The 19,213-nt window shown below is 43.1% G+C and overlaps 2 protein-coding genes across 5 annotated transcripts in view; one reads left to right on the forward strand and one right to left on the reverse strand.

Moving 5' to 3' along the window:
• The window catches only part of LOC122718550 (chaoptin-like), a 534,511-nt gene that overhangs the window by 40,735 nt on the left and 474,563 nt on the right, over nt 1-19,213 (forward strand). The window lies entirely within an intron of this gene.
• Nucleotides 746-19,213, reverse strand: part of LOC122718552 (protein artichoke-like) — a 205,552-nt gene continuing 187,084 nt past the window's right edge. Inside the window, exons 2-5 of one of the 2 annotated variants that reach the window (XM_043943668.1) lie at nt 6,479-6,851; nt 2,895-5,987; nt 2,399-2,736; nt 746-2,252 (exon numbers count right to left, since the gene is read on the reverse strand). In XM_043943668.1, coding sequence (XP_043799603.1) covers nt 1,689-2,252; nt 2,399-2,736; nt 2,895-5,987; nt 6,479-6,770 — 4,287 coding nt within the window. In that variant the 5' untranslated portion in view covers nt 6,771-6,851 and the 3' untranslated portion in view covers nt 746-1,688. Of the gene's footprint in view, nt 2,259-2,398; nt 2,737-2,894; nt 5,988-6,478; nt 6,852-19,213 lie in introns of both variants that reach the window. The other variant, XM_043943667.1, reaches the window with a different exon arrangement.

Raw genomic sequence — 19,213 nt, forward strand, 5'->3', positions numbered from 1 at the left:
AATGACGTTAAAATCTTGTTCGAAAATAGTAGATCTTAATTGAGCTATTCGAAATTGCCATTGTGAATAATTGAATCAAAGGGAATGACGACACAACGAGGTTGTTGGTTAAAAAAGAATTTGCATTTTTATTACAGTGACGTACGTTGTTGTTATGTTATGTATATGTTACAATACACAGCGTGTTCGGTATATCTTTGAGATCTTTCGATCGTGCAATCGAACAAAACGACGATCGCACATCTATCGACCGATTTTGATTTCGGTTCTACGCCACGCGATGGCCATCCAACCGTATTCCCTCTTCCTCCCTTTACATACCGGCCGAGTATCCAGTCCAGTTTCTCTTTATCACCTTAACTACAATTCCCAGTATATTACGCAACGTGGTATTATCTAATTTCCAATTTATTCCTGATAACATCCGTGTGGTTAGCCTATGATACAGCGAAGAGGTGTGCAATAGTCCCACAGTATCGAATGTACGTTCCCCGCCCAAGTGCGGTTCACTATGCAATACCATCAACGATATTGGAAAATCGCGATATCAACAATATAGCTGGACAATAAATTTCCGCTTCGATTCGCGACTCGCGAATTACTCGATTTTCGAGTCTTCTTTTTCTTCTTTTTTTTTATTTTTTTTTTTTCGTTAATTTTACTACGTCAAGACAAGCGGAATCAATGCTTCGATCCTAACTGACCTACTAATTTCGCTATATATAAAGAATCGTCGAAAGTTTTTTTTCATTGAAATTTTCTTCGAATTCTTCTTAAACTCTCTCTCTCTCTCTCTCTCTCTCTTTCTCGTTCTCGTTCTTTTCGTTCCCTCACTCACTCACTCGCAAGCGAACAACGATTCGATACTGTTCACTTATGTACAAATATATACGCGTATAACGGTATACAAGAACGGCCTGTACCTTGGTCGCGCGCGATTCATCATTGTCTGCCAGGTTGCAGGTCCCTTGGCGCGTTGCAAGCGGAAATTCAAGAATGCACTTACTCGAAACGACGCGACGGGTCGCATTGTCCCTCCCCCTCCCCCTCTTTACAGGGAATACCACGCGCACGATGGTTTGCCGAGCCATTTAGAAAACACAATGCATCGTGTACCGGGGAGGTCCGAATAGGTCCTTGCGTTGCGTTGTTTACCCGTAAATCGTCCAGCAAACGCGACGTGCCGCGTAATGAAGTTCTCTGATCCTTCGGGTTACAATTTCGCAGCCCGATTCACTGGATACACACAACACACCACATACACACACACACACACACACACGGGTGCGCACAACGATTAAACCTCATTCCCGTTGCGTTCCACCTCCGCGTAAAGGCTACATCGAACGAAGTAAAGATTCGTAGAAAATCACATATAAAACGCTCGGTTAATCTCTAGCGATCGCGGATCACTTGGCGTTTGCACAAACACGCGCACGTACTTTTTTTTATTTTTTTCTCTTTTTGGCTGAACGAAGATTTCTTTCCATCCCGATACGATCTTTCTATATATCGAGAATCCTCGTCCTTATTATACAATCGATATGACTTCGTCCGTTCGATCGAGGAGAAAAAAACTACCGCGAGTTTGGAGCGTTTCACGTTTGACACGTTTGACGTGGGAGAATTCGTAGAAGGTTGGATCAAACGTTCGAAACCTCCACGCCTCGGGAGTTTTTCAACTTGTCTCATACGTTCAGATTAGTGTTCCCCATGCTGTTGATGAAGTTGGACTGTTGGCCGTCTTGGCTCGTCTGTCTGGCCACGTGGCCTGCCTCCCCGCTCTGTATGCTGAAGTGCCTGTAGGAGATGTACTCGGGAGGGATCGGTTGCTCCCTTTTCACCGTCTCCCTTTGCTTCTTCACCTTCAGATAACCGAGGACGGAAACGAGGAGAAGAAACACAACGAATCCCATGCAGCAACCGACTATCAGGCCGAGGCGCCTTGTCAGGAAGCTGCTCACGCTTCCCACGTCACCCATCGACGAGCCGTCGCTACTGATCACCGCCTCGGGCGTCTCGAGTGTTTTCACCTCGGTGCAACGGCTCGTGGACGAATCCGCCATTTGCATATCCGACGACGATTCGAACGTCTCGTGGTTGGAGAAGTTAAATTGATCCACCGTGTCCTCCTCGAGACGTTGGCTCATCCAGTTTCCCAATCCAAACACGCAGATCAAATACCGAGTGTTTGGCAAGAGCTTGGACAATTTCGTGGAACGTGAATTCGGCTCGAGTATCTTCGCCAGCGTCTGAAACTTTTTATTTTTTCAAGAGAAGGAAAGGAACGAAGAAAAGACACGAAAGATTTCGACGATAATTTCGAAAAGAAAGAAACAAGTCTACGTGAATTTTTTTTTTTATCATCGTCGCGTTCTTTTTTCTTTTTTCTTTTTACCTCCTCGATGTTCTCCATGGCGTGATAGGCCACCTGATATCCCCGGATACCCGAGTGATTTCTACTCTGCCAGGAGACCAACACGGAAAACGGTTGAATGTCCTGGATCGCGAGTTTCAGGACGAGGGGCGCGGAACAGAAGGCGTGCGGGTCCAACTCGAGGAACACCAGGCCCCGCAATTCCGGCGGCTGTTGGCACCTCAGCAATCCGCTGTCCACGTCGTTCATTCGCAACCCACCCCCTCGATTTCGGGCAACGCCGCCCCCCACCAACTTCTGATGATCTCGCAGCCACTCCCAAAGCTCCTGGGACTCGCAGTCGCAATGCAGTGGATTCTCTGGACACGAAACAACGATTTAATTCTCTTTTAATTGGAAGAAACAGTTGTCTGCGGCGACAAACACCGACGAGACAGATTCGACGAACGCTTCCGTAAATCGTAAGAACGAAAGAAGAAGAAGAAGAAATAATACTCGAAGAATCATTTCGATTTACCTTCCGCGCGAAGACTTCGTATTTGCGTCTCGAGTGGCCTGAACGCGTTCAACGGTAAATTCGCTAAATAGTTTCTGCTCAGATCGAGGATTCTCAGTTTCTTCAACGGTTTGAAAGCGTCAGGCGAGATGGAGGATATCCAATTCCCGTACAAATGAAGCTCGGCGAGATTCTCGAGATGTTGGAACGTGGTCCTGCCCACTCCGCTGATCTGATTGTACGAGAGGTCCAACACTTGGAGAGCCTTCAGATCGGGCGGGAAATCTTCCAGCTCCTTCAACCGATTGTGCGTGAGATTAAGTATCCTCAGGTGTTCCAACCCTTTCAACCTCTCCTGCGGCAGGAAATCGAGCTCGTTCACGCTCAGGTCCAAGGTCAGTAGCTCGATCAAGCTGCGAAACGCGCTCGGCGACACCCTCGAGATCATGTTGCTCCCCATGAACAGGTGCATCAACGCCGGAAACGCCTCGAAATCTTGGCTGGTTACTATGCTCAAGTTAGTCCCCGATATGTGTATCTCTTGGAGGGCTGGGTACTTGGCCTTCGAGCTGATCTCGTGTATCCTGACCAATGGATTTGCGGTGACGTTCAGCCAGGTCAGGTTCGGTACGTTCTGCGCGGACAACGCGACAGCCGGTATCTGATGGAATTTGTTGGCTGCCAACTCGACTTTTCGAAGCAGGTTCGAGCGGGCGAAGAAGTTTGCGGGCAGGGCGGTCAGGTGATTGTTGCTCAGGTCGACGGATATGAGACGGGATAGGTTCACGCTTGCGAAACCGGAAAGGGATATGATGTAATTGGCGCGTAGATCGAGCTCCCGAAGACTGGCCAATCCGTTCATCCGCGACATGTCCACGTTCACGATCGCGTTGTTGGCCAACGACAAGAACTCGACTGTGGTCGCGTTCGCGAACACCTCGTACGGGATCTCTTGGAATTGGTTGCCGTCCAATCTCACTTCCTTCAACGCGTCCAAACCGAGGAAGAGCAAGGTGGGCAAGGTACGGAGGCGATTGTTGCTCAACAGAAGCTTGGCAAGGTTCTTGTTCTTCGAGAATATCTCCGGGGGCATTCTGTACAATTGGGAGGAGTCCATGGCCAGGTGTTGAAGGGACGGCAATCCGTCCAACGAGTTCCCGTTGATCTGACTGAAATTGTTGTACGATATTCTGAGGACTCTCAATCCCGGGATGTCGAGACGGTTCAACGTGGACGCGGTGAGGTGATTGTGCTCCAAATTCAACTCGTACAGGTTGTTCAATCCCCTGAACGCCCCGTTCTCTATCACGCTCACGGTACAGTTCCTGAGATTCAACGTTCTGATGGGCAATCCCTCCTGGAAGATCTTGTCGTGGAGCACGTTCAAGTGATTGTTGGCCAGGTCGAGGACGCGAAGTCGCTTGAGGGCGGTCAACGCGTACGGGTCCAAGCGTCGCAGCCCGTTGTCCTGCAGGTAAAGTTCCTCGAGCTCGTGCAATTCCGAGAAAGTTCTGACGGTGACGTGGCTCAAACGGTTCATACTCAGCTCGAGGAATTTGAGCGCCTGCATCGGTTGGAAGGCCGTGTCCTCGATCCGCGAGATGGAGTTATTCGTGAGATATAATCGCTCGACCAGCAACAGGTCCCTGAACAAAGGAGCCTGGAGACGGGTTAATCTGTTGTGACCGAGCCACATGATCCTTACCGACGCTTGCCCTCTCAGAGAGTCGTTGTGGAGCACGCCGAGCCCGTTGTTGTCTAATTGAATCGAGACCAACGAGCTGCCGCTGTTCCCATTTTGGCCCACGTCGTTCGACACTTGGAACACGTCGCCCAACACCGCGAGCAGATTACCTTGAAGATTCACGTGCTGCAGACTGTGCAGGGATCTCAGAGCGCCCGTCTCCATGTCGGTTATCGCGTTATTTTGCAGATGGAGCTCCAACAAGGATGGCAACGGGGCGAACACGCCTCGCTTCACCTCGGTAATCTGATTGTCCTGCAGTCGAAGCTCCCTCAACGATTTCGCCTTCGCGAATGTTCCCACCTCCAATTCGCGGATGTTGTTCCCATCGAGGGACAACGTGGACAGATTGTCGCAGTGCTCGAGAAAATCGCGCGGCACTTTCTCGATGTAGTTCCCGCTCAGATGCAACTGGGCCAATTGGCTCAACGTGGCCAGACCCCTAGCGTCGATCCTCCTGATCGCGTTCTGTTGAAGATAGATCACCGACAGGCTCGTGCTACCGGCGAACGTCTCCGCCGGTATTTCCAGAATGTTGTTCTCCGCGAGGAACAACTCCTTCAACTCGGGCAACTTGGAGAACACGCCGCGTATGTAATGGATGTGATTGTTGCTGAGATCTATCGATCTCAGCCTTTGATTCGCCCTGAACGTGTTCACGTCCAGGGATACGATCTTGTTGTGGCTCAGATCGATGGACTCGAGGTCGATCAACGAGATGAACGCGTCCTTGTCCACGAACTCGACCGCGTTGTAGTACAGAGAGAGAATCTTCAGGGACGGGCAACATCGGAAACAATTGAGCGGTATCTTTTTGAAATTGTTGCTGGTCAGATCGAGAAAGTTGAGGGCGTCTAATCTGGAGTATCCGTCCTCGGGTAGCTCGGATACCTCGTTCCAGGCAAGCCTGAGAGACGTCAGGTGCTCCAATCTCCTCAGGGACGTCATAGGGAATACTCTGATCTTGTTCTCGGCCAGGTTCAGATCCGTGAGAGTGTCTTCCAGCCCGGCGAACGCGTACTCCGATATTTTTATTATCTGATTCCCCTTCAGATTCAACTTGATCAACGACAATCCGTAAAAACTGTAACTGGGAAGCTCGTGGACCAGATTCGCCTCCAAGTCGAGCGCCTTCAGGGAGGACAACGTGGCCAAAGCTTTCTGCGGCACGTGGGGTAGCCGGCCCGACACCAACGCCAACGATTCCAAGCTTTTGCTCAATCGTTTGAACGCGTCCTCGCTTATCTCGCGTATCGCCGAGTGGGATATCTGCAAATGCCTGATCTGAGAGCCGGCGGGGAACGCGACGGAACGAAGCTCCTCCACTCTTCTGTCCAGCTCGTAAACGCTCAGAGATTGAACTATCGCACCTGGAACCAGAGACATTCGGATTCATTATTCCACGTTATTCGTCGATATCGCCTAACTCCATTTACTTACGCGCTCGTCAAAAGGGCCACGAACGGCGAATCGGATCCTTAACGCTAATAGGATTTCCCTCTACTCCTGATTTTTCGTTCGAGTAAGTCGAACGCTCGCGTTTGGACGGGTGAATTCGATCCTTGTTTTCAATTCGGGCTATTAGTCCGGATAATAGAATTCTCTTAATCGGGGGCATTGACGAAAATTTCGTTCCATTAAACGGATCACGGATAAACATCGGATGGTTAATGGAGTTATTCGAATTCAAAAAGATCAGCAAAGATCGAGATCACGATTCGTCGCGATATTCGTATCCGAGAAGGAGGAGGAGGAAGAGCAGGAGAAGGAGGAGGAGGAGGAGGAGGAGGAGGGAAGGAAGCGTAATCCCTTATTTATCCCAATGTATTCGTTGGTATTCGTTGGAGCAAGGTAAACGTACCTTCCCCTTCAGCTGCGTGTATCACACCGGACAAAGCGGTCCTCAGGGATTCCTCGGTGGCCCCGGCGCATTCCAGGAACAGCCCGTCCTCGAAATTGTAACAAGGACAGCCGGGCATCGTGTCAGGCGGCGGACACTTGGCGCTCCTCGCTTCCTGTGCCGTCATGCAGGCCGCCAACACCACCGAATAGATGAAACGGAAACCGTCGCGGTTGCCGCCAGGCTTTCGCCCGCTTCGAGACGAGCCCGAGTCCCGCCACTTGCGCTTCGTCCGCGGCCAAGTCGTCCACATATTATTATTATCGCGCCGCTCTGTTCCCGGCTCGTCCCAAACCGCTCATCGTTTCTCTCGACGACGATCGATGATGCTTCCCTGCGAAACGGATCGTTAACGCGTCATTATGCATGTCAGAGAAGCCTAGGTTCGATGAATAAGGTATCGATAAGGAACGAGGATAATGTCATCGAATTAATTATTCATAGTCGAAGGAAAGAAACATCGAAATGCCTCATCGAAATGACGTGGTATAATGTAATCGTGTATCATCCATTTATGCAACTAAGCAATTAATTTAGTACACGCTTTGAAGAGGTTTTCACGTCATTCTTAATATTTTCTTATCGTGGTCAGATTCTACTTGTATAATGCAAGTCTAATTCACTTGGCAAACTCAACTTTTGCAACCAATTTTTATATTTCGCTTTGTTTCCAGTATATTTCTTTTCCATCCTTTATCTTATCCATCTAATCTGATCTAATTCGTACAATCCCAAGCGTGGCATTGTAACAATAACTTCCAGAATTCCAGCCAGACCTGGTATCGTGATAAAGGAGCTCGTGCGTTTACAATAACTTTAAGACGTTTTTTTTCAAAACGCGCGTACGCGCTCGCGTGAAACTAAACTTGGAAACACCATGTGATACGTGGTCTGCTTTCGTAATGGTAGGTTAATAGCTCGGTCGCGTGCCACGTTTCGTCGGTTATTTTCGACGAGTCTACGTTTTTTTACCACTTGTATCTGAACGAGTACGCGTTCTATCGAAATAAGAAGCAAAGGGATTCGTACGTCGGTCAGGCAAAACGAGGCTCCACTACGAATATCCCATTCGACTATTTTGGTCAAATTGTAATTTGCATCTCGGTAAACGATTTTCACACGAGCGCTCGCGGTTCATTGTTTCCGCGCAGCCAGGCGAAATACGTGTTATCCGCTACGTGTTTGCTAAATTCTAGGTTAGGTTAACGATATTGCATTAATTTAACGTTAGAGACGTTAATTTTGTTCGCAATTTTGTTCCTTTGATCGACGATCCGCAAAAGTTAAAACCGATCCGGAAAACTAAAGAACGAAAATGGATGGAAAAATATATTCCGAGAAAATGATAATGTTGGTATATTTATATTTGGTTGGATAATGTTGATGATAAAAAAATATATACGCGCGCTTTTTCGTGCGTAATTCTTCCGTACGCTCACGAACGGATTTAAGATTTAAGATTGATCGATACCGGTGTTTTATTGTTCCCTTAGGTGGGTCAGGCAGAAAACGTAAACATTCTTAGCTCACCGAACAAACTTTTACCGCAAAGCTCCATAAGTTCTCGTGAAATTGATAATCTCGATGATCGAGATAACGTGGCAAGTTTACGTGGAATACGAAATTTGCACGTATTTGCATAACGATGATATATAACGCAAGATATAATAAATTTTATTCCATAGATTTTATAGATTGGACATTAATTATTTAATAGGTCATTCTTTCTTTTCTTTCCTTTCTCGTCATAATTACGAAAGAATTTATAGCAAGTTGTTGGAGCAAGCGAGGGTACAATTAACAGAGGGAATTTAATTAACAGATGAATTTCCGATGTCAGACAGACGCTCGGACTCGAACTCGACTGTACTCGACGAATGGAAGATTATAGATTCGTGAGCGAGGGAGCAAATACCGATCCCGGTTATGCATATTTTCGTGAAGTGGAATCGTATTCTTCCCGGGTACGACAAACACAGGCTGCAGTTGACGCGGCAAATAGAACGGCACGGCGATGTACTCGGGGCGAATACGATGGCATAAACGATCAGGCGGGGTATAAACGTTGGTCGTTAGGCAAATGGACTTGGACCCGAGCCTCGATTCGGGGAATAAACCGAGATCTGTTTATGATTTCGAATATATATATATATATACAAAAATTTATGTATATTTACATATTGGACAGGATCCGGCAAATTTGAATATCTTGAAAATGGATCGCGTGATTTTCGTGTGACCGTGTGAATAAACTATTCATAGGATAGGCTTTGCGTGCGGAATGGACATCCTATCCCAGTTAGGTTATTCAATAGTTGATAATGAACGATTAATGAACTGGAAATGATGAATTACGAATCTCACTATTGTTCACACTGTCGTACGAGGTTTTTTTTCTTTTTTTTCTTTTTTTTTTTTTTTTTTGGTAAAATATTATTACACGTTATTCATTTAATGCCGCACTAAATGGAATATAACGTTCTCTCACGAATAGTCGAATGATCGGATATCTAGGTCAGATAACTTTCATGAATCGTTTCGAATAGAAATAGTCTCTATTCCTCGTATTCTTTCATCCTCGCAACACTTCTCTTCTCTTTCCAGAGATTAAACTGGATATAGTGAAACTAACGAAGGGGGGGAGATTTTAATATTCTCGGCAAATAATTTCTCCTGTCATGAATTTAAACGCAATCGGTATCCATAAAACACTGAATATTAACGATTTTCATTTTCCCACATCCTCTTATTTTATAAATAAATCAATATTGATTTCTTTTTAAAATCAGCATCGAACTGAAAGAAATCGAGATGAAGAGATCCTTCAAAAAGATTCATCGAAGAAATTAAATTTAAAAAAGGAAAATTATTGCAGAACAATTCGTTTTATTTAATAAATCAAATTTTCTTTTCTCGATTTCACGATGTATTCCGCCCATAATCGTCTTCGTAGAGACACGGATTCATAGTGGCAACTGTGCGTCGTCCTCCCTTACTTTCTCGTGATCCCTAAGATCAGCCGGTCGTAATTCAACCGTCCGCGATAAATCTTCGCGGCTTGGATGCCGTCACGGTCGCGATGACCTGCGCCACGTTTGGAAAAATACACGGCCGGATCGGAAAATCCTGTTGTTGGACAGGATTTTCGATCGACGTCGGAAGACGTTCGTTCTCCCCCCCCTTTCCTTGAAAGGTCACTTGTTAGGTTGCGTTCGAAATTACACGTTTCTCAAAGGGGAGAGCTTGTAAGTTTCTCCCTAAGGTTATGCTCCAACATCGAGTCAGGGAACAAGTTTGTTAGGGGTTGTCCGCTTTACACGGAGGTTAGATTCGTTAGACGAGAGTTAGAGTACATACGTGGTGAAGTAGTAGAAAAATCAATATCCTCTCCCTCGGTGTATGCTTCCCTCCCTCCTGTACGCCTCGAGGTTTTAATTAATGCACACGCGTAAGCGTGCAAAGTTTTTCAACATTTACGGCTCGCGCGTGACTGTGCTTCAAGCTTGATTACGCCGCGCTCTGTTTATTAATACGATTTTTTTTAGAGGCGAGCTCCGTGCCCCTAATGTTGCTCGAAACGCGTGGATTTCATTTCGTAATTAGCGCAAAGTATTTACGCCTCCAGAATCCTCCATCCACGCTAATCAATTCAAGGTATATTCAATTTTCCTTTTCTTTTTTTTTTTCTGTAAAATATCCCAATATTTGTTTCCGCAATTTTTCTGCCGTTGTTGTAACGACTTTAACAACGTAATAAAGTATATAGCTATTTTCTTTTATTGTTACTTTTAACATTCAAAAAATTAGTCTGACTAAAATGGACCAAGTCTCGATGATTTATATTCGGATGTAAATCTGTTCTTTACATTCGATTTCGAGATTGATGGGTTTTCGAGAGGGGGTGACTCGTTAATTCGCTTAAGAATTAGGCAGCCTCGAGGATCAACTACCTCGTAGCCTTATTTTAAAGTTTAAGGAGGTTACGAGGAATCGACTGGAACGGCGGATAGAAATTTTCCTGAGGCTGAAGGAGGGTTGTCCGACTTTCTTGGCCTGGGAACAGCCATGAAACGGGCGCCACGTGCGCCCCATTGTTTCTCTATCTCCCGGGCTTGATTACAATTTAGCTGAAACCACGGTGTATCGCGTCTGAAACGCGGGGGAAGGGGGGAGGTGCACGTGCAGGCAATACACACGTGACTATCTGAATGGCCGTGTTATTACATTCCTCGTTTCGCCGGCTATTAATACGCTCTGAGATGCGTACGTGGTATCGTGTGCCAGTGGAACGATACGAAAAGGGAGGAGAGGGGGGGTCGAGGCGTCGTTGCTTGTTTCTCGTCGTCGAGAGAACGGCTCGTATGGGAAAGGACCGAAATATGGCAGGGTTTAATAAAGGACATTCGGCTTCCTCCCCGAGCTCGGGCACAGCTGTATTGCGAGAGACACTCGTGGCTTGTTTAATTAAGCGTCGCTGCGCCGCTTAATCTTCAAATTGCATCCGCCAACTTGAAACGCGCCAGACGAAATTTAATACTTTTTTCCTTCGTGGAAAATACCTTGGGCACGATGCTTCTTGGGGGGAAAAAATCTTCCCTTCCGTCGATTACAGAATATTTGTATTTCGTCTCGCTTTTTCCATGGCAGATACTTTAAAATTTTTAATAAATTTTTAATATCCCCTTTAGTGTCCCCTCGTAGACTGATTTGGTGTAAATGATTCTTCGTTTGAAAATGCTATTCTCAAGTTTTTCTCACGAAGTAACGAAAGCGAGGAGGCTTAAAGTTAAAGTTTTCTGTACGTTCCATTGGGAATGAAAAAGGAAGGAAGATCGTTGAAGTTGTTGGACAGATTCGTGGATTATTTCGGGTTATTTTTTTTAATGGACGGAGCGGAGAAAAGATGGATAAGATTTATATATTTGACTTTGGAAATGCGCGTGAAAGCGTGAAATTTATCGTCCGTGAGGCTAGATTCCCGAAGAAAATGAAGTTTGAAGGATGGCAAACGCAAATCTGAGACCGGAATCGGGGAACAAACTGTAATTCCTATTTCGTCGGTGAATCTCAAATAGCCGAAGTGCACTTGCGCTTCCATTACCGGAGTTTCGTGAAGCAGAATTGACTTTGCGTTGTAAGAGCAAGTTCCAAACTGATCGGAATTAGGAAACGGAGAAAGGCCCTCTGCGTTCACGATTCATTATTGAAATTAAATCGATCGTGCGTTTGTCGAATCAAAAGGGTCGAAAATCCTCCATCGATTAATTTCTTTCTTTTTTTTTTTTTCTCGCAAATTTTCGCGCCCAACACGATCCAAGATTCGAACGATTCCTCGCGTAATAATAATCACAACCATCCGCCATTTTAACCCTTATTGATCCTGTACCCGTAGTCGTTCCCACGATACACACCGTTCATATTTGCTACTTGAGCATCCCGAGTGCGTCGAGTGGCGTGCAAACTTCTCCGCTTACTTCTCGAATGCTCGGTGAACTAGTTTCAACGATAGATTTTCGCTTCGCGATATAACTTACAACGGTCCGGCGTCCAACGTTTAATGAAAACGCGCACTCCAATTTCCAATGCATCCCATGAACGATAATTATATGAAGATTTCCCCTCCCGTAATATTTCAATTACAGTTCAATTATGGATGGAATTCCATTATTCCGAACTCTATTTATTGGGAACGAAATTTTCATTAATGCTCGATTAAATGAACACTGGCCGAGCCGAGTATTATCTCAACTACTGAGCGACGAGCATTGTTTCAATTGTACGAATACCTGGAACAAATAATGGGAGGGGAACGTAATGCGATACGTTGTCGCAGTAATAAATACTGAAGAAACGTGCCAGATAAAAAAATCGGCCAGCGAAAAACCTCGTCTTGCAACGAGAAAATTCATCTAACCCGAATGATCCCGACTTTTGAACACTTTTCGAATAACTTTTTTAAACAACAATTATCATTTAAAAAATCTGAAATTTCATACTCAAAGTTTCTCCTCTACCTCGTATTTTCACGAAGTTATTATTATTTAAAAAAAGAAAATGAACAGAAAAAGTAAAATTTTCTAACCCATTATTCCCCACACGCATACAATATCGTCACAATTTTAATTTATTAATTAAATTTCCTTACATCCATTTATCCAAACATCTGTTATTCGAATATGAAAGATCAGAAACGATACACTCCCACCGTATATAAATGATTACACGAACCGTTCGATTCTCGTAAACGTTCCTAACCTTAAATCCATTAAACCAACATCGATTGTCCATCGAACGCTCGAAAACAAATCGAATCGATCCATCCCATTCGCTCGAATTTGCGCAAGCACCCCGATAATACTTCGCGATCCTGAAACCCCCGGCTACGTAATCTCGACGTCTAACGGTCCACCCGATTCACCCGATCCCGACGGATCCGGGCATCGATTTCGCGGGGGGAACGAGCCGGGCTCCGTGTAGCCGCGGTCTGCTACGTTTTGGTCCATTAAGGCCGCAGGAAAATTGAATTCCGGCGCGACAGCGAGAGCGCAAGCTCGGATTAAATCGTTGCGGTCCACGGGCGAGACCGCGTTCGCTAATGAAGCGCGCTGCGTTGAATATAAAAGGGACATCTGGTAACCCCATCCCGCGACATCTTCGAGCGACCAATGTCGAAAGGAGGAGCAATTAACCCTGGCGCCTGGTTTTTTAGCTTTCGAATTGGGATCGAATTGGGACAGAGAATTTCGCGAATTGAACGAAACGATTTTGATAATTTCTCTTACTCGTGATGATCGTGATTCGTTGTCGCAACGTTTCTTCCTTTCCTCCTTCTTTTTATTTTTTCCAAGGATCGAACAACGAGTCTTGTTGAATTAGTTTCTTCTAGAAAACTTTGCGAGAAGTTGAGTATTAAAGGTAAATTATTCCATTCCACGACGCGTTTCGTGTCACTTCTTTTTTCGAAGGAGAGCGGAGAATTTATTTATCGATGTTTTCGTAACGTAACGTTCCTTTGGTGGTCGAGTTCTCGAGCGAAACGGTTAACTTAGGGACGAACCGGTCGTGAGGGGAATGTCTTAAAGAGCCACCGAGTTGACTCGCAGTTGTTCCTCTATTTAAACAAGACCGACAATGGTAATGAGAATGCAAATGGCACAACTATCTTTATACCCTTGCGCACGTCGAGCAATGATAAAAGAAAACGAGATTTTCCTTCGAAACCCATTGAAATCGAAATTTCACTTTGCCCCGAATCACTCGTTGAAATATGAATGATATATCTTCGATAAATCTTCTTGATTCTCTCCTATTCTTTTTCTCAATTATAAATTCTAAAACTAAACTCCAAACCCTACCATTCTGGTATCTAAAATACGTATTCGTCATTAACGAATCTACGAGCAAAATCCAACACGAAACGCTCTCCCTTTTTCCTTCTCCTTCTCATTTTCATCGTCACGGTAAATCCCAGATAAAGTTTGGTAGATTTGCCTATCTAGCCTATCTACCTTCGATATCCTCTAGCTATCTCTCTCTCTCTCTCTTTTCTAACGAGGTTACTCAGCATCGGGGGACATTAGCGAAATCCGAAATTACACGACTCGATCTCCCGCCCATATCACGTGAATTTACGATAATTCCACGGGGAGGGGAAATTTTCAAAAATTCGTCGCTCCCGATATCCCATCAGGATAAAAAACGCCCATCTGTGATCTGTGATTATCCTCTTATAAGGGGGAGGCGGACAGACTTCCGCAAAACGTTAACCGCGAAGCTCGCGGCTTATATCAGCTGTCTGATTATTAAAAGTTAAATCTTGCTACTTTGCTGTGGGGATGAAAGAGAGAGAGAGAGATAGAGGAATCACCCTCCTTTAACCTCTTTGCATAAAATTAAAGGTAATCATATTCATTTCGCCGCCATCCCCCCATCTCGAAACGCTACCGGGGACATTACGGGAGGGAGGGGAGGAGAGTTTGAATTTATAACGATGACAATGAAAATTTGTACCGAGTTTCGAGGGTTTTCCTTCTTTGCCTGGAGATCCAGAGAGAGAGAGAGAGAGAGAGAGAGAGGTCTCTCTTGCCCCGGCGATAATTAGGTTGAAGTCTCTAGACACGATGATCGTCGTCGAGGATCCCCGTCGTCGGCCGCCCCGTTCGTGACAGAGAGATTTCTGACGAGAGTGAACGCGCGTCGTTCCACCCTTCTATTTTCATAACCTTCGAGTTAGCGGGCAAACTTCTCTGGAGAGGGGGGGAAAGAGGGAGATCCTGGAGGACGAAGCAAGCGACGAAGATTTCCATCAAAGTTAACGAATCTGGTAAACTCGCCCCATTCTTCCTCCCTTCGAACGAATTTCGCTTCGCACGATTCTTGCCGAGGAGGCTTGCGATTTCTTTGCCAATTATGTGGCCCGCGAGCATATCCACGCCTCTCCACGCAACTTCTCTCGCACTTTGGATGCAAGTTCAAGGATAGATAGACAGAGAGGAGGGAGGGAGGGAGAGATGCCGTCAAGTTGAAAAGGTGCATCGGTCTTTGAGGGAGCGCCACGAGGGAGGGGGTGAGTATCCTTTGATACTCTTAGAGCGCGGAACACGCTTTAGACGAATTCCATAGGGGGAGGGGGAGGGAAACGTTACGCGGAATTATGGAGAATATTCCTTTCGTTAACCATCCGTGCCCTGGCCGCGGTATTCGTGGGAGAGCTGCTCGGAATTCTTCAAAGGGACGTAGTCGGCACGAGGGGGCTCATCCCTTTACCACACGGGAAGAAATTTGTGTATCCTGGTATTAATAGAAGAGGAAGAAAAACGGGGGTGGAGGGAAACGATGAGGCGGCTGATGCGTGATCTGTTTCTTTTCTTTTTTTTCTTCTTCTTCTTCTTCTTTAGAGCTAACAGGTAACTCTTTTCGAGATGGATTCGGGAGCGAAAACGTTTCTTTTGGGATAATCGAAAACGTCGATGTAAGAAATTCTCGATCAATTATTATGCGAGCATTCTTTTTTTTTTTCCTCTTCATTTGCACGAACGGAATTTACTTAGGGAATTAGATTCGGATGTTGGCGGATTAATACTGTTAATTGGAAAACTTTTTGCCCCTCGTGGGGAGGAAAAAACTGCGTGACAGAAGGAGAGGAAGGTTAAATTAATTGTTCCAAGTGCAACGGGAAAGGAACAATTTCCTTGAGAATTCCCTGATTCCTCTCGAGTACGCTTCGTCACGGTGGATGTCGTTGGTTAGGGATAAATAAAAAATCACCCCCTCCTCCCTTAACCTTCGGGGATCTAAAACTCGGCGGGGAAGGTGAATTAAAACTGTCTCCGCGAGGAAACATTTATCAACATCCGTAGAGATGATTCGCGTTTTATGGCGTGCCGCTCTCGATCGATCTCTCGTATTTCCGTCCCAAAACAGAAAATTCGACCGAATTTCCTCCCCCCTAGTGTCTTACCGCCAAGTTACGACCCTTTCGATTCGATATCGAATCCCTCTCTCTTCTTCGTTTTTCGACGAACGAAAGACGCCGAGTCACGCGAAATCTAGCTTCACTTGCTAGTAGTAATGGTAATAGTAGTGGTAGTAGTAATAGTAGTAAAACCGTCATTAGTCAGACACTGGCTTTTATTTACCTTGTTCTCGAAGAATTATATAGCTCTTAAAGTTTTCCATGGAGAAGGCAATATAACTTTTTTAAACATTAAACGACACGTACATCTCTCTCCTTAATGCCCCTTTTTCTCCCCCCCCTCTCTTGATTGTTTCACAGTGTAGAACGAGGAGGTAATATCCTGTTTTGCGAACTTTCAACCTTTGTATCGACCACGGGGAGTACAAGGTGTACCATTGTACAAGAAAAAGAACAGTGGCCGATGTCTTTGGAGAATGTTTAACCTCGTTGATCTAATAAAAAGCTTCGTGTTCAGGAGTTACTAAGTATGATGGGAGGGGAGCGGGGATGGAAACTTCTTTGTCGTGGAAAAGATTTTATTACTGATAATTGGAGAATCTTAAAAGCAGTTAATACAATCAATATATAAATAAATGGAGTGGAACAACGTCATCGTCATCATATATCATGCATAATAAATTTTATTAATAAAAAAATACATTATTTAAAAAAAAATCATCATTTATTCCGTGCATATTTTATCTCTAATAAATATTCTATTATTTTGCATTAATATTTTAATTTTTATATTCTTGATATTTGAATGCATTTCGTGTAAAAATTATTTCCGACATTTTTTTGAAACAAAATTATATGCATTTAGTAAAATTGTAAAACTTTTAGTTCGTGTATTATATTTCGTTTCAATATTTTATATGATGTTTATTGAAATTTTCAAGCCAACTATTTTATCAAATTATTCGTTTTTTCCCCTCTTTTTCTCTCTCTTATATCCAATTGAAATAATTTTTGTATCTTCTTTTTTCTTTTTTTCTTTTTTTGACGAGTAATATTATTATGCAGTTAGGTTCGTTATTGTTCGTTAAGACAGTTTCTTGCTGCGGGAGATGGTGAATTGCAGTGATTTTGTCATAATTTGTTCAATGAGACATCGAATTTTCAACTAGGAGGAATGTTTCCTCAACTTCCAGCTAATTAAATAGTGGAATAACCTCTTCTATTGATTTTCCAACGTTTTCCTCGGGCATATATTAATAATATAAACAGATCTGTAATATCTCCATCTTCTTAAAATATTTATCAAAAATCCTTGTTTGCCTTCCTGTGATACAATTTCCAATTTTCAAACGTTTAAACATTTTGATACGTCGACGTTATTATACGTATTCATTCGCGTCTTTTTTCTTATAATAATTACTTTTGAAGAAAGTTTTACTTTTAGAAATGGATATCGAATTGGATGAAATGGATTAGATTTTTATAAAATCATGACGATCGTGTCGTGGAACGTTTGTACAATCGATCTTGTGATTGTGACACGTTGATACCACGTATCCTCCGTGTCACGTTGAAAACAATCCTTGTCTGTGATGCGCTTTGAATAATGGCTGTCCCCGCGAACGCTCGACACAAGTTCTACACGATTAGAGAGCAGAATAATGTGGGATCGTGAACACCTGTTACAGTGGTGATACATATATTAAAAGAAAAATAGTCTAATCACAAAGCATAGTAGCGAAGTGGACTAAAGTACCGTCTTTACACGAGGAATACACGAGGAAGAGGAAAACGTCTAGAGTTCGATTCTTCTTCGAGGGATGAAAGATTTTATTTCCATTTTTCTTGATGGATTTTATTCAAAATGGCATTTAATTAAGTAATTTGTATATAAAATAATTTTCTTATTAAAAAGAAAATGAAGATTTTGAAAAAAAATTTAAAATATATATTATATTACAAATTATATATATTTGCTATTATTTGAATATATTATCGAAAAGATAAAGAAAAATATATATTTAAAATCTAAAAATATATTCTTGTATCGTTAGAAACAAGAAATATATGATAAGAAAATAACAAATAAAAAATGTGATGTAATATCGATATTAAAAAAGTATTTTGAAAAAAGTACGATAGGAAAATGATATTTAAAAACGAAACTAATATCAATTAAAAATTGTAAAAAGAAGAAAAATATATAATATCGTTACATCGTTCATCAAATTTCTACACAGCATTGTTACGATTTTCAACCGTATAAAAACGTAAAAAACTTCTTGAATAAAAACGATACACATGGGATCAGAGTGAATATCGATGATGAGATTTCAACAGTTTTCTCTGAAAAGATGATCGTAAAATAAATTTCGTGATAGAGGAGATATGTATAGTTGGAAATGATGAAAAAAAAAAAAAAAAAAACAAAAATAGCGAAGCGTAAGCTAATACTTCATGCTTGCTCGAATAAAATGCATAACTTCATCAGAGATTCAACGCTCTCGACCTGTGTCATGGTGATGCAACGAGCTAATGAAATTATGAGGGTATTTTAATACGATTCTTCCATAATATCGTTACACGATACTCTATTTTCGATAGCAGCGGATGAGACCAAATCTAGTTGTCTCTTTGTAATTTATACCTGATTGGATCCCACAAATCCTCTGATATGCAAATTCACGATTCGAATCGGAGGCAAGTGTCTCGTAGACCGAGGGAATTTGTCCGTAACGCGATTGATAAATTTGAACAGCCGACGTAATATTCGCGTTAAGATCAATACCAACTCTACTGTTTCCAAGATGTTTGGAGGCCTTGCCTTTGCTACATGTTGAAATTTAATCATCTCGGAACACAATCGATGCTTGTCAATCGGATTTATAGATGGATTATTTGTATATTCGCGATCTATGTACAATCGATATTGCATCAAGTTTGTTTCGATTCGAAATACTCTAGTTTGTTCCATAAATAAATTACACATCTAGATTATCTTCTTTTAAAAAAATATAAAGTGAAAATAAATAATAAATTCAAAATTATATAAAATATTCTTAAATATTTAAATTAATTAATAATATTCTTAAATATCTTATTCTATAAAATATTCTTTCAATAACAACGTATTTAGAGTACTTAAAGAGTATTCCTTCCATTTACTTATTCTCATTTATTTCTTTCACGCAATATAGTAATAACTTACTTTGTCTCCATACCTACGTAGTAATTTCAGATTTCCAATCTGATCATCAGAAACTTGTTATCTTTCCATGAAA

The sequence above is a fragment of the Apis laboriosa genome, unplaced genomic scaffold (genome assembly GCF_014066325.1).
Source record: "Apis laboriosa isolate Shangri-la unplaced genomic scaffold, ASM1406632v1 scaffold64_cov150, whole genome shotgun sequence".
NCBI lineage: Eukaryota > Metazoa > Arthropoda > Insecta > Hymenoptera > Apidae > Apis > Apis laboriosa.